The 16,393-nt window shown below is 38.8% G+C and overlaps 2 protein-coding genes across 3 annotated transcripts; one reads left to right on the top strand and one right to left on the bottom strand.

The window, feature by feature from the left end:
* Nucleotides 1-1,698: 1,698 nt before the first annotated feature.
* Nucleotides 1,699-9,247, bottom strand: LOC104437289 (chloroplast envelope membrane protein). 2 transcript variants are annotated; one of them, XM_010050210.3, is made up of 7 exons: nt 8,400-9,244; nt 6,347-6,432; nt 5,199-5,372; nt 4,420-4,534; nt 3,697-3,794; nt 3,098-3,233; nt 1,699-2,364 (listed from the first exon to the last, which is right to left on the bottom strand). In XM_010050210.3, the coding sequence occupies exons 1-7, from the start codon at nt 8,988-8,990 to the stop codon at nt 2,296-2,298; spliced, it is 1,269 nt and encodes a 422-aa protein (XP_010048512.2). In that variant the 5' UTR covers nt 8,991-9,244; the 3' UTR covers nt 1,699-2,295. The 2 variants fall into 2 exon arrangements, 1 of the variants encoding a protein (XP_010048512.2); XR_001985811.2 differs by lacking the exon at nt 3,697-3,794 and having other exon boundaries at nt 8,400-9,247.
* Nucleotides 9,248-12,878: 3,631 nt separating this feature from the next.
* On the top strand, nt 12,879-15,166 carry LOC104437288 (30S ribosomal protein S17-like). Its single transcript, XM_039308094.1, is given in 3 exon segments — nt 12,879-13,165; nt 13,167-13,291; nt 14,663-15,166. Coding segments are annotated over 2 exon segments (345 nt in total). The 5' UTR covers nt 12,879-12,922; the 3' UTR covers nt 13,269-13,291; nt 14,663-15,166.
* The last annotated feature ends 1,227 nt before the right edge of the window (nt 15,167-16,393 follow it).

The following is a 16,393-nucleotide window of genomic DNA, read 5'->3' as shown; positions in this document are numbered from 1 at the left end:
AAACAATGACCGAAAAATGGACTGATTTCATCAGTTCCAATTTTAGAGAACTGGCAACCAAACAAACGCCCCTTGGAACCGGACCAAATTAGGCAGTTCCATCCTTGGAACCAATGATCGGGAATCAGACTGATTTCATCAATTCCAATTTTAGAGAATCGAGAACCAAACTAACATCCTTTGGGACCGGACCAAATTAGCCAGTTCGGTCAGTTTTTTTGCTCACCCGTAATAGATACCTGAGTAATATGCACGGAAAAAAATAATTACCCCGTCCACATAATTTCGTCAAGGTCTAATTATTCAATTTCCAATTGAACTCTAGGACAACATCGTATCCATTTCACGTAATGAACGTTATAGTAGGAAAAAAAAAAGTACTGCAACCGATAGGGAAAACTTGAGACTACGACATGTAATCATTGGGAGGAGTTGTGCAAAGATTAAGAAAATTGAAATACAAACCAAGAATTAAGAAAATTGAAAAACAAACATGGAAAGGGGCGAGACAAAGGCCAGGGCGGCGCTCCCGTTGCCAAGGGACAAGGGCCTCGTCACCCTCGCCAAGGGCTGTACTGCTTTTCCTGTGGTGAAGTGAGGGTTGCCAACAATCTCGAGAAAATTACAAAAAAATCATAAATTTATTATATGAATATTAATTCAATTTTAAACATTTCAATTTTAGTCAATTAGATTTCAAATATATTAACGATTTATCTATATAATCATTTTAACCAATTTTAAATCATTAATATAAACATTAACTGTCTTACATTGCATAATTTTTATATTGAAAATCAGCACTTATATGAATATTTTTTTTTTTTTTTAATTTTCCTTCTACTATTGATCGTCAAGTCTCATCAAGGGTCGACCCCGCTAGATCCTCACCGATGGCTAGGTGACCCTCGACCTCGCCAATTCTAGCAATGGTTGAGCCTCATCCAATCCGATGAAGGCAAGCGTCATTTAAAGCTATCAAGGCCGACCCTTGCCAGTGGTCAATCACCAAAGGAGAAGAAAAAAATAGAAAAAAAATTAGAAAAATAAAAAATAAATGCAAACAATTGCTTGTATTTGCTAATTGTGCCATGTGAGACGGCTGAAGTCTACGTCAACAATTGCCAACCAAAATTGACTGGAAAAACTATATTGGCAAATTATCAAAAGAACTAGAACCAAAATTGACTGGAAAAACTATATTGGCAAATTATCAAAAGAACTATAACTAAATTAACCAAATTGAAAGGTTTAACACTTACAATAAATTTAGAACTTTTTTGGTGATTATCTCCAATACTCTCACTGCCACTTGACAAGGGTTTGCATGATCGTTGCCACGGGGGGTTGAGGGGCTGCATGACCCTCGCAATTTGCTGGTGAAGGTATGCAAGATCCTCGCAATGGGTCGGCAAGGATCTCGCAAACCATCACCCCAGCTCGGCCGATAAAATAGAATCCAGATTAGAAACAAATAAAATGGACCCTGCCACAAATGCTCAGTTCAACGTAATATTCTGGTGCATCGACAGAGCTACTGTGACTAGGCAGCTGATTTGAGTTATTGATTTGTAAAATTGTTACAATCGTATTTGATTTTCCCATAGGGCCAATAGAAACTTTGATTTAACAACATAAACCATCTAATAGAATAAGAGAGATCCAATTTCAATAACTGCAATGGTAAAACACGTAGAATTGACAGTTGAAGCTGAATAGTCGGAATAAATTCTAGTCCAATGTAAAGTTGGTATCCAGTGACTCCACTCTTTACAATCTCACCCAATTGCTATGACTGTCTGCAAAATATTTAGTGGAGTTGATAGATTTTTAAAAGATAGAAATAGAAACTTACCGCCATGGGACCTCGAGTTGCTGAAGTATTCATCTCCCTCTGCTGTTGTAGACCAAGGATTCAGAACTTTGGCCAATTCGCTGAACTCTTTCTGAAGTACTTTCTGAGGAATTCGTTGGTCATTTCAATTACAGGAAGGGGAAAAAGAAGAGTAAGAAATTTTAACCTGACTCCTGTCCTGAGGAAAAGAATTTATTACACTGAAAATATCATGCATTATTAGCACTCTATATTACAACAAGAATCAGTACGTGGGAGGTGGGACAACCGGTTGCCCGGAGACCTCACTTATCGATTGGTGTCTATACTTACAGAAGAAAGAAAAGCCTCTACCAAGAGTGGTTCAGCAAAACTGTGGAGGGAAAAAGAATGTAGTAATGGAGATGAGGGCCGCTTAATTTTCTCAGACCAGCATCAGATATCCCAATAAATAACTGCACTCAATGCCGCTTCATCTCCTGGAATATGTTTGATACCTTGGGTGACAATCTAGGGAGGAACTTGAATAACTGTTTAATGAGGAAAAGCATTAGTGAACCGAATGGTCCATATCATGGCCAAAAAAAGGAACCAAATTGTAAGTGAGAACAACAGATTGTATCGAGCATATTAATTGCAGAGAACATGTCAGCAGTACACTAAAAGTTACTTCTAACAGCCAAATATGGAAAACCATTACTACAAATCTCAGCTAAAAAAATTGCTAGTTGGAAGAAAGAGATAGATTGGAGCTCTCATTCTTCCACAAGGCCTTCGAAGGAGGGCAAATCAAGAACACAAACTTCCATGCGTGCATGCAAAACCAAGGATCAGGGTACAAGAAAGGAATCAACTAGGAATGAGTTCCAAATTAATGAAAACATGATTACGCTGGTGAGCAGAAGGTTGTCTACATATGACAGACTAACTGCCTCTTTGCTTTCCTACTTGATGTGAGACTAGATATTAGGAAAAAAATAATCTCAGAAATACTTTCTAATTCCTACGTAAGGTACTCCAACAAGAAAGACAGTGAGCATTGCGGACTTGCAGTTAAATCAAAAATCATGGTGCTTATCAGCACTGAAGGCAGCATCCTCATTAAGGTGCTCCCATTTACAAGTGTTCATCCCCTTTGCTTTATAGTTTAGTAAGGTTGGGCACCTCTTGCTAGTTCATGAACAAATCAGATAATGTAACTTTGAATTTATGAGATATTTTTTTATCAGAAAATTGCCACAAAAAGTTTGATGAAGTACATACCCAAAGCTTCACACAAGCATCAATGACGACTGGAATCAGGCATATAAAAATAGTAAGAGCAGCCTGATCAACTTCCAGTCCATAATGCTCGACAATCACTTCTAACAAAGTCTGCCAACCGGATTCGGAATGATACCTGCAAGCAACCAATTGAAATTGTGCATGAGCTATAACAGAACAAGACGTGAGTCACAAAAAAATTCAGTAATTTCAAAGGAATTAAAATCTACTTTCCAAAAGCCTAAACATGATTCATAAAGAGTAGCAACAAAAATATGCACGAATCAACAACGACCTTTCATCAAAGTGAACCAATGGCCTAAAGCACGACCAGTAAGGAAAGGTAAAACATAATGATGAGCATTATAGCATTAAAACTGCCAAATTACAAATTTGAGGTCCAGGGAATACGTAAGAGGAAGAAATGAGCAAATTTTAAAGTCCAAACTGAGAGATGTTAATTTCTTCAAATGCAGATATCCTCTGCAAACTGTTGCATTTACATCAATTGGCATAAGAAGGACGACCAGTTCCCATTAAGTGTACTCTGACTGAAAATGACAGGAGTATTGTGTCATAGCATGGCAGAGGAATGTTACCCTAAGAAGATATCCGTGACAAGAATAATAAGAAATGCCTTCCCAGTATCCGAAATGTTATTTATAATTTTGTAACCTGTAAATTTCAGCAATGCTACCTGTAAATGGTCACAACGTTAGAAAATTCGACAGGCAAGACAATAACCAAAAAGGAAGAGACAGACCAGCATATTCCTATGAAAGTTTGTGTGCATTAGGTTACTCATGGAGAACTGATGGTCTGGTCGCATTTATGAAGTACATGGCATACATTCAGATGAACAACCAAAAACTAAATTACAAACTAACACCTATCTCCTGAGATATTCTTCATAAACTCCTAAAATTGAAGAAGACGACATAGTGAATTACAAGCTTCCTTTTCCCACCTTGTTTCATCTTTAAATGCATCCAAATAAGTGAAGGTAATTACTGTTCCTTGTCTTCTTCTTCCTTCAATATTTTTCATTTCTTTTCCAGTTACTTCATCCTAATCTCAGAGCCTTACGTAGAGTTAGACCGACCTGGAATGTTTTCTGTCGTAATTAGCACACCCGCATTTCAAGCACAAACTGCACAACTATGACAGCTAATTCATCATTAACTCCATATGTTATGGTATCATTATTATGTTGAGGTGATTAACCAGCGACTTATACATGAAAATATCATAAGAATCTATCACCTCAAACGTTATAAAGAATACTACAACTAGACTGAAGAGGGCAGCGTACAAGGACTCACCTTACTTTGATTGAAGTACAAAATCAGAAAAAGTGAAATCCCAAATACCATGTCTGACCAAATGTTGGCAAATGCTCTACGATTTTCTAGTCTCCACTCATCTCGCAACTCCAAGCTGTTCGAACAACAAGAAAAGAAACATATATCACAAGATTTGCATTATTTCTTCTATCATATGAATTCTCAAGCTAAAACTTACAACATGTTCAAAGAGAGAGGAATTTTATCAATTAACAAACAAAAGTAGTGTTAAGAGTGGGTGAATTTCATTCATGGTCACTGAAGTTTAGTGGATTTTGCAGTCAGATAACTAAACTTTTATTGCAATCACCCAGTTCATTAATTTGAATATTTTGCAATCGATGCACCTGGACTTAAATCCAGCTAATTTTCCAATGAACAGTTGATGAGGCAAATACATGGAGCATTTGATCGAAGCCACATTATTGCTACATGGGCACACAAACAACTTCATTATCTGACAAAATTGGCCACATCTGGTCGCAACGCACCAATTGCAAAAATTTGAAAGATTAGAGCAATGATTATTTCCCTATCTTATTTAATTCAGATTTTTGGATGGATGTTTTAGGGTGTACTCCTAATTGGATGTTCTTAGCATAGGTATTTCAGTTGACTAGCTTGCCTCTCTTTTCCATGAATTAAGTACAACATCTCTTTGTATGAAATTGGAGAAAGAAATAATAATGAAAGAGATTTGCAATCTCTTTCACTTAACATCTACATCAACTAAGGTTAGACGGAAAAGGTGTTCTTACGCTTTATGCCGTAATTCCAACCAGGCCTCTTCGTCAGATAGTGGTGGAGATTTACCAATCTCTTCCTCAAACCTATATCTTGCCCTTTCAACTTTCAGTTCTTTAACCATTTCAAGTTTCTGGTGCCTTCTCACATCAAGCACCTGGGCTGCAAGCGGGACAGTCTTTACATACCTGTCAAAACCGAAGTGTGTAATTTGATGAGTTAGGGAAACTTTCCAATGACTTTGATTAGGACAAAAGAGTAAACAGCTGAATTTGATGCAAGACTGAATGGCAAATCATAAACTTTAGGGAAAGCTCTATTGGACAACAATAAGGCCCACAATGCTTTATGAAATGTATTGCTAGGCAGTTCAACACCAGCATGCACAAAAAAGATGAGTGGTAAAGATGAGAATGATTCATCGAATGTGCCAGCCCAAGAAAAGGTAGGATTTGAAACGAAGCCATTCGAGAAAGGTAGGCACGGCACCAGAAAGGACCATATAAAATAAACTCATTTGAGTTGCTTGGGACATGCGAAAACAAAGCCTCTAGATACTCCAGTGAGGAGATGCATTTAACAGATGAAGAGTCCCAAGGAAATATTTAAGGGGGCAGCCAGGGGGGCCCTGCTATGAATTTAAGATTTGAGAAGAAATTTTCGGTGGTCCCATGTGCCTTCAAATGCACCACAAATTAGTTAGTGAGATGCAAGTACTAATCTTGCAACAATGATTTTTCAATGACCATCCTTGACATTAAAAGACTTGGCAACAGTAAGATGCTCAGGTATGGCATCAAGCACCACAAGATGCAGTCATGCAGGAAGGACAAAACAAGTTAAATTGGCAAACCCATCAGAATACTTTTGTTGCAAATGGTAGAACAACAACTACAACTGGCTGTAAAATGTAAAGGGAAGATATCTGGTCACTCTTCCTAATTTTAATGAAGTACCAAGTCTCATAGAAATGTTCTTTTCCCCTGTTGGGTATTTCTCTGAGAAAACAGAGAACCTTATTGATGTTCCTTTTAACAGAGCTAAAGTCAACCACTCAGAGTCTAAGAAATACATCACCAGCTCATAGTGGTTTTATCACACTCTACAATGATTAAAAGAATTAAAAAAGAAAAGGAAACATCATGGAGATCTTGATGTTTACCTGTCCAGAAAAGGCATAAGAACATAGTCATGAACCATGAAGTCCAAGGCCCAGGGTATAATTATTAGTATCGCCAGAAACTTAGCCTACAAGTCAAAGAATGACAATTTTTCATTTATTCAGCAAGTAATCTCACGTAGTTAAGATCAGAAGACGTAACACATATAGAGCCAAAGTAACAGTATGAGCAAAATGAACAATGAGCATCAACCATACAATAGAGTAAACTTCAACCACAACAACATATAGTCAACTATCTCATCAAGTGTTCTTAAGACATGTACTCTGTCAATTGGCATAACTGGTCAGATTTGAGCATGGAAAATGGATTTTTATTTAGAAAGCTCTGTCCCCAAGATAAAATTGCTTAAAATGAGAAGAGCATCCATCTTACCAAGCTCGCAATGCAAGTGAGTCTCAGTAATATTTCTTTCATCAGCTACTTAAGCAAGCTTTTCCAAATGCATCTTAAATCACAGCTCTTCGGGAAAACTATTTTCCAAGTAGTTCTGAATCCAATGACAGTAAATATTCAGAATGTATATTCTAAACCCCTAGCAATTGTTCTGCAGCAGATTTTAGCATTTTAAAGAAGAAGCAAAGTACTAGAATGGATGATATCTTTTCACTTTTATGGGTTTAGATGTGGGTAGTGAGGGTTGTAGGAGTGGGAGAGACATTTGATGAGAATTGAACAAAGAAGTTGCACTTGGAGCAACTGTGTTATAGGGAAAAAGCATAGATAACATAGTTCTGACCAAGCTGTTGAGACAATAGAACCATAAGAAGTCCCCTTTTCCGTAACCCAGCTTTAAATAAGATACGAGAGAGTCATCGATTTAGAAGCTTTGAGGCGACAGAGCCATAAGAAGTTCCCTTTATGTCAACCGGCTTTGAATAAGATTCAAGAGAGATACTCATCAATTTAGAACCTTCAGTCTCTCTATTAAGTGTTTGCAGAGGGGAATACTACGTTTTTCCAGTAACAAACCCGAGCTTCTATATAATCATGCTCAAGTAGAATCAACTCACTGTTAAGGAGAAACAAAGGGATCTCCTTGAAATTAGAAAGGCATGAAGATTAGTCCAAAACCCCATTTGACCTTGTTTGACAGAATGTCAATATTTCCAAATGTACTACGGCTGAAACCCCGTTTGACCTTGATTAGTGAATTTTCAAGGTTTGTCCATCTGTTGATTCTATTGTGTAGATGGATTTATTGCTCAATGTCATCAATGAATTTCAAATCAACACCACTAACTTGCATTAGGAAAAGATCTCTCAGTCAAATGCTTCTCAATATTATGCATATTAGATAGCTAAAAACATGTACAGCTCCCTATCAGACATTCAAAGCAGTCTCGTACCTATTTCATTGCTCTTATTAAAAAAATACAAGTGATCAAATCATAAAAAAAGTGCAGCTTATTGACGACATATTGCATTAACCTAGCTCCAACTAGGCATCTAAGCAGGAATGGGTCACCACAACATTACATGTTTGAGGACCATTTTAATCAATCAATCATATTTTACATGTTTAGAAGTATTTCAGTCTGTTCAAATACACTTTTTTCATCTCTTGGTTCTTCAGAGGAGCCAGCAAAAGATATACCAACAGTTGTTCAAACAACAATATCGGACAATCCAATTTCTAGTCCTGAATCTTGGGAAAATAGATAATCCTAAGTTTTCTTTCCTTTCTATACATGCAAAGTGAAGGACTAAATGAAAGACAACAACCAAAATCGCATCATCTTTCTATTTAACAGCTCAAGTGAAGAAGAGAGCACCCTGCCGTCCATCTATCGATGCATACTTAGAAGTTAAGTTGTATATAAACATACAAAATAAAGCCGCTCAATTCATCAAGGCATCTCCCCCTGACCAAAACGACCCCCCAAAAAAAAAAAAAAAAAAAAAAAGCAACCACCTTTGTATGATCTTATGTAAACAGAAAGCAAGCACTGCACAAGCTGAACCGTAGCAAAAGCTAGCAAGACCAAACAGAAGCTATGTTTGTAATTCAAGACACAGCATAAATGCACCCACCGAATTCTGCGAGGCATACCGAAAGACACGATCCTCATACAGCATATCTTCATCTTCTCTTCCTAAAAGCATGTCGCTCACCGATTCAACAATACCTCTTTCACCAGAATCCAACACCAACTCTTCCCCCGACCTCCCCGCTCCGCCATTCCCATCATCCCAAGAGGCCGCGCCATCATCAACGAGCCAATCCTCCCACATCCGAGACTCCTCGTTCCTCGAGTCCTGCTGCGCTTCCCTCAGCTCCACAATGGCCTCCGCCCTCCTCTTCCAGGCCTCGAACCTGTCGCCGTCCGGCAACGCCCCGTCGCCGCCCGAATGCTCCACTTCGTCCTCGACCATGTCCTCGACCATGTCCTCGTCCTTCAGCCCCAGCCAATTCCCGTCGTCCTCGAGGAAGAACCTCTTCCACCAGTTCGTCCGCCTCCCGTGGCGGCCCTTCCCCTTCGAATTGGGGATCAGGGCGTCGAATCGCGCCCTCCCCCCGCATAGCTTGACGGAGAACTTCGCGGAGCGCGAGGGGCGGCTAACACGGACGCCGCCGGCGTCGAAGAACACGAGGCCGCGAGGCGCAACAACCGAAGTGCTCATTTATCTTATCCGGAGCCAACATCTTTCAGAGCAGCCCGGGAAGCGAAGCCGGAAGCCCCGGAAAGCCCGCTCAGTCGGCATGGAAATCGCTCATCGCGGGCCAAGCGAAGAAGCATCAACGCGGCGGCGGCGGCGGCGGCGGCGGTCGATCGCGCGAGAGGATCGGAGCGCTTCCCCGTCGTCGAGCGAGGTGAAGCGAGTAGAGAGATGGAGATGAGAGACGGCGTATCTAGTGCTTTGAAATGGATAATGGATGACGGGACGTTTATCAGTTAACTGTTCAAGGCAAGGGGCGGCCAAATCCACGGGGGGAAATTTGTTGCTTACGGCACTGTCCTCGACCGAGAGAATCGGATCAACACATGGTCGAGGACAATACCGTAAATCGTGTCAATCCAACTCTAAGTATTTAATTCACTTTCACTTATTTCAGACATGGGAAACTACTAGACTTACCTACCTGATAGCAGTAACTGATCGTGACGTGATGTCTATTTTTATATTTCCGATAGAAAGGGAATAGGAGGACAGCCCCGAGTCTCACCCCAGGACAGTTCTCCCGTATGTTTCCTCCGTGAGCCTTTTAAGGACGGGTCCAACACACCCCTTTTGGTAATGGGACGAAGATGCCCCTAATTCGGGTGAGATTTATACCTTCCAAATGAGATTAATACCATCAAAAATCCTAAATTTATCGTTGAATAATTCGAATATGTCTTCTTTCAACTAGATGATGAAATTTAAACATAAGTAATTGCCACCAAAAACCCCAAACTGATACATTTGTGATAAATTTATTATTTATTATTTTACATTAAATTAGCTTAATATAACAAAAATCACAAACTAATATATCTATGACAAATGGAAGGTAAAACCATAAATTGATATACTCATTAACTACCACGTGCCATTTAATTCAACGGGTGATAAATTTCTCACATGTGTACTAATTATTAGTTTGGAGCAAACTTATCATAAGTATAATAATTTAGGATTTCTTATGGTATTAACCCTTAGATAAAAGGGAAGTACTATTTGACAAAAAAAATTAGCATTTCTAAAAGCCACCTTTAACTCAAAGCAAGTCCGAAGTTGTTTTGAATTTTGAGCATTTTTTTAATGCAATTACATTTTTTTGGAAAAATGTCCCCCACCTCACGCGATGTCATAGATGAGGGTTCAGGTCACCAGCGAGGCCAAATCGAGTTGCCGACTAGCCTCTCCTAAGGTTACACAACCTCAGGCAGCGTCACCTAGGTTTGCTTCAATGCTACCTAAGGTCAGGCAACCTCAGGCAGCCAGCCAACTGCTTGATCTAATCGCCACTGGCTAATTTGGCTCATCGTTGGCTGAGTTTTGCTGGCAAAGGTTTAAGGACTAAAAAAAAACAAAAGCCAATTACAAATTATAATTTTTTTTCTGAACAACATTAAAACCAACATTGTTTCTTATTGTGTTTTCAAGTTACACTTTACCCAACATTATTTACTTTTTGAAAAAACCATTTCACCTACACTCCTTTGCATTTTTCCAAAGGCCTTCCCTAGAGTGTTCCCCAGTGCACCCAAAGAAGGGAAAATCAGGCAAGGAAAGTCCATAGCTATTAATCGTCCTGCTAAATCTTAAGTAACATTTGGTCATCTAAATTTCTAATCATTGTAGAACTAAGTAAGATGAGGTATGAAATTTAGAGATTTTGCTATATTCAATTCGTTTTTTTGTTAATCATAGTAATAAAATCAAATATTTTATTATTCTATTGTATCCATTATTTGGTGAAAACTACATAACAATGTAAATAAATTCGAAAATGCACAAACGGAGATGGTAAGAATTTCTTACAAATAAAAACAACCTCTAGCAATTGATCCACAATTATGTAATTGTATAAACCTTAAACAACAAAGGAGTTCATTACAATATTCCACATCCACACATTCAACCTTGACAAGAAATGTAAATGGCTTACAATGACATCCACAATATAGATCAGCCAACAAATGTCAAATTAAGTCAAAAAGAGAAAGTATGATCATTCAGCCTTGCAATTTTAAAATGTATAGTGCTTCGGCTCTCTCACCTGTTGGGTGAAGTTTCAATATGAATTAGAGTTCCAAAGGAGAAAAAGAAAGAGAAGAAGAAAAAGGGCTTTTCTTAGAAATTTCATCGTCCCTCGTTCTTCAAAAATTAGAAAAATCCTTTTTCGAATCTAGATTTGTTAATTTAAAATGTGGTTTCTTCAACTTCATTTTCATGTACTTATTTTTTAAATGATTCCCCCCTCTTGTTTTATTTCTTTTCTTATCTCTTTTTTTATTCCCTTTCGTTGTTCCTTAATGAAAATTTTATCATATAATAAACTATATAAACATACCTAAAACATGTAATTGTTATAAGCACAAGTACCACCTCACAAGAGGAATCAATCACACTCACTTTTAGCATCCTATCAAACTCTCTTAAGGATCTCATCTTGGGAGGGTCGTGACATTTTCAACTCAAATTTTTTTGAATAACTTTTCACGCAGATGTAACCTAGAAATGATAGAAAGCAGCCATGCACTACTAACCTTAGGATTAAAATGATTTGGTCTGGGTTAGAAACGCTCGTTCGGGCAGAAAGAGGTGACAACACTCCTGGCTAAAAAGCTCGTCCGGGTAAAAGAAAGAGAAAATGCTCTGGGCAACAATAGCTCATCTCGGTAAAGAAAGGTGAACTGGATCCCGCAAAGCTCGTCCAGAACAAAAAGAAGTGAAAGATGCTCCAGGCTACAGAAAGCTCACCCTGGTAGAAAGAACATTTGGTGCTACAAAAGCTCATCCGGGCAAAAAGAAGGGAGAACTTTTGGTGCTTAGAGCTCCTTAAGCTTGTCAGGGCATAAAAAAAAAAAGATGAAGACGCTCTAAGCTACAAAAGTTCATCCGAGTGGAAGAAAAAAGAAGACAGAGCTGAGGATAGCTTATCTGGGCCGAAAAAAAAAAAAGTTGAGACACTCTGAGGTGCGAATAATGACCATTATGTTCCAAAAATCAATTTCTATTTTAGAAATGATTTTTTCTATTTTTATTTACTGAACAAGTTTTTAAGTAAAAATCTGCGTTTGATAACGATATATAATTTTCTATTATCAAAATAGAAATTAGTTTGATAATAATACAAATTTTTTCATTAAAAAGGGTTTTTTTATGATTTTAAATACGCAAGTAAATGGATGTAAAGTAAAATAATCGAAAGGCAGAAATTGGAAATTAAAAGTTGCTAGGAATGTAAATGGTACTCGAAATTTAACGTATTGAAAAAGTAAATTTGCATCAATCTCAAAGTAAAACTTGCTGGCCATCCTCCGGTTCCGCACTCATCGGCCCTTCATGGCACCTACCAGTTCTCATCCCTTCCTTAATTTTTTTATTTTTTTAGCTTACCTTTAAATATAATTGTTATATAAAATTTATTTTAAAAATAGTTAATACCTTAAAGAATCCCAAATCAGTACACTTGTGACAAATTTACCCCAAACTATTTTTTTAATCATGAAAAACCCTAAACCAGTATACATGTGACAAATTTACTCCAACTGAACTTAAAAAACTATAAATTATTACATTTACAAACTAATTTATTTGACTACAAAAAATTCAAAATTAATAAACTAAATTCAATTAATACCACAAAAAAATAGAGCGTAAAATCTCAAATTGGTATACCAATTAACTGTCACGTGTCATTTAATTTAATAATTTAATAGTAAAATTTAACGAAAATTAATAAATAATAAATTTATTATAAGTATTAACCATTTAAAAATAAGATAGTTGCGGGTTTAGGCAGAGGCGTTTGAGGAAATTACAATTTTGGACACGATGCGAGTTGAAGAGGAAGGAAGGAGGGGGGCTTAGGGTTTATCACAGAGAGAAAGAGAGAGAGGGAGATGAAGGGGGTGGTGGGGATGGTGGTGTCGAACAAGATGCAGAAGTCGGTGGTGGTGGCGGTGGACCGCCTCTTCCACCACAAGATCTACAACCGCTTCGTGAAGCGCACCTCCAAGTTCATGGCCCACGACGAGCTCGACCAGTGCAACATCGGCGACCGCGTCCGCCTCGACCCCTCCCGCCCCCTCAGCAAGCGCAAGCGCTGGGTCGTCGCCGAGATCCTCAAGCGCGCCCGCATCTACCAGCCCCCTCCCCGCCCCGACCACCGCCGCCGCCGCCGCCGCGGCTAGCCGGGTAACTTTGCTCCCTTCCCATCCCTTCGGTTGGGTAGTCCTTGTTGGGTGAAATGCGGGAGGATTCCTGTCTGGGTTAGTCTGCATTACTCATTTTGCATCTGGGGAATGGAAGGGGGAATGAGGGTTGTGATGATGTCGGAAGGTACAAGCCCTCGGTGGCTTTAGACTGTCCGAGAGAACTTGTGGGGATTCGGATGAGTTGTGCGGTTGGAGCTTGCTTGTACCCGGTGTTGTTGGTTTGGAAAGTATAAGCTCTTTGATTCCTAAACCAGTTTGGCATTTGAGTTTGTTCATTATGGTATTTGGTACTGAGTTTGGGAGTGATTGCTCCTGTCCCGACTCCGGAGTTAACCCAATCGAGGACGGGGAGGACCTTGCCTGTTTTGAATTATCTGTTTTTTTCTTCCATGACTAGCAATTCAAATGTCGCAAACTTATAAAGAAAAGGTACAGTCCCAATAAGTTGTTGAAGGAGAATAAGCATGAGAATTAATGCAACAGAGAATAAGTTAGCCCAAATCCCCTTTTAGGGAGTTAATAAGGGTTATATAGTATATGCCGTTGCTTTCGGATGACTTTTAGCTTTCTTGCTGAACATAGACACTTTCCTGCAGGTCTGCTTGTTAACGACATATCAATAATGTTGGGGCTGCTTATTCAATTTGTTGTACAATAGGGAAGGAAGGGGGGTTAGATCCTTTCGGTGGCTTGACATTGTTTAGCACTTACTGTCAGCTGTCAGCTTACACAATTTTCATGCAGACTTCTGTTTCACTGTAAAAAGTTACAGTGACAGCACTGCCTATTGGGTTCTCAATCTATTGGCTTCAGATAAATTTATGAAATGGGCTGTGCTAAACTTCGGTAGGCGTTAGGTGCAATTTGTTGTTGGAGCATCTCTTGAGTCCTGAAGGAATCAGAAGTTTCAACTTGGGAATGCTCAGATCAAGGCTGAGGGAAATCATAGACGACAGTCCCGCCTAATCCAAAACAAAAATTTCAGTCTGGACCATTTTGCACTTGAATTTGCATTAGCATTGATCTTTAACAGTTTGACGTTTATGGTCGCCAAAGTCAGGATTCTTGGCTCAACATGAACAAAGTTAGAAGCTGAAATTAAAAAGGATTAGATCTCAAATGAAGATAGCCATAACAACCGATTATATGGTAGTCCACACATGAGAGAGCTATGAGCCAAGGCATAATGGCTCTATAAAACTTTTGGTTATGAGCCTAAGAAAATTGTGGGTCAGAAGAACCTCGGATGGAAGTACTGATAATCTGATGACTATACAGTGAAATTAATAATGGATATTCTATATTTTCAATTTAATTGTGTTTCCTCCACCTCCTTTTGTGCAGAAAAACGTTCTGCTTCAGTCATCTGAGACCAGAAGACTGCTACCAGGCATAAATCTTATGTTGCCTTTACTTTTCTTGCAGGTGAAAGCTTGAACATAGAGAAGCTAAAAAGCTGTGAGGGTGAATATAGTGGCTTTCTAAGATCAGCATGGTTTGTACTGTTCTGCTTGGTGTCCGATAAGATGAGGATCACTGCGTCTGCACCATTGAGAATTGTCTGGGGTATCGATAACCAACTTCATGGAAAAACTCATGTATTCAGGTGATCTTTTCCAGTGAATCAATGGTTCATAAGTTATCCCTTCTTTGTAAACAGTCCAACATCGTTTCCCTCACGGAACATCGGATGCTGTTCTTTGGATAATGTTTTAGGATTCAAATTCTTGTTTTGATCATCTGTTAGAGATGCTACTTGGTAGTTATTTCATAGAAGTTGCAAGGGTCACAATTGCAGCACTTGTGGTCTTGACTAATAAATGAGACCATATATTTGTCTGTGGCATGGATATTCAGAAGCTGCACACCTTGCTGCCACTACAAGTCTATAATGTTCATTCCTTAAAGTCACGCAGCTTATTCGTTCTTCTTTTGTTGTGCTTTCCCTCAATTTTACACTATTGTTGTTAATGTCAATCATTGGAGTAGTTTCCAACTGCTCAGAGGCAAAGCCATACATTTTGAACCCAAGTCAGGACTCTCAGGCCTACCATTTAGATCAGTTCAGTCCACAATGTCGGCTTTGATTTGGTGTTTCCTGCCCGATTCAAGAGTTTGTGGCCTGAAATATTGGGGTACACCTCATCCAGCCATTAATGTTGCTTGTACCGTTTACTTTTCATTGAGTGGTCCTAGCTGAAGTTATGATAAGAAGGAATGGCAGAATGGAAGGCTTAAGTTTTGTTCCCTGGCATTGTCACAGGTGGTCAAGGTGTCGACCTTGGATCTTTCTATGGCCATATGTCTAAGTTTCGTAAGAAATCAAAGGACAAAGAAAGAATCAGTACAAGGGCGAATCCGGCTCCTTCAACTTTGCCGGTCGAGGCCTGTATAGGTCTCTATTTCCATGACTTATTTGTTTTCCAGATGTGCTTTTGACGAAGGTCAATGTCATCACAATTCCATTGAAAATTTGAGAAATTCGATTGACAATTTGAAGTACAATGGTCCTAATATCCAGGAACTATCTTCAAGATAAACCTATAAACTCGACTCATCCTGGTGGCATGACAAAGGCCGAGTTGTAGCACTTCTGCCTGTCTTCGGGAGAACTTTTAGAGTTACCCTTTGCTCGACATAGCCCGAGACTGTCAATTTACAATCCATTTTCCTGGCCGGTAGCCCCTGTATGCATTTATCGCTATATTTATTTCAAATGGATGATTTTCACGAACCTTCTTGCTTTTAAAATTCGCACACGCTTCTAGCACTTGAATCAACCGAGAACGGCTTAACATGAAGTATAATGGAAAATTACTAGCATTCCATGGCAATTCCCCCTTCTACAAATCGAAGAATGGAAGAGCCCTAAGCATTTCGTTTCAAGGATGCCAAGTGATTTGGTGTGATATTTTCCCACCTTTCACTTCAAGTCATTGTACTTTACTTAACTGGAATCATGTCGACAATGCAAAAAAAAATTATCTAAAAAATCATAAATCTATTATATTTTCTACCAATTAATTTTTAAACCTTTTGATCATGTCTTTTTTTTTTTTTTTTTTTTTGGCTTCACTTTTAACTGTACCAATTAAGTTTTGAACATTTTCACGTTTTGTCAATTAAGTCCATCTAGCCAATTTTGGCCGAAAATCA

The sequence above is a fragment of the Eucalyptus grandis genome, chromosome 3 (genome assembly GCF_016545825.1).
Source record: "Eucalyptus grandis isolate ANBG69807.140 chromosome 3, ASM1654582v1, whole genome shotgun sequence".
In the NCBI taxonomy this organism is placed as follows: domain Eukaryota; kingdom Viridiplantae; phylum Streptophyta; class Magnoliopsida; order Myrtales; family Myrtaceae; genus Eucalyptus; species Eucalyptus grandis.
This window is presented reverse-complemented; position numbering and strand designations above follow the sequence as displayed.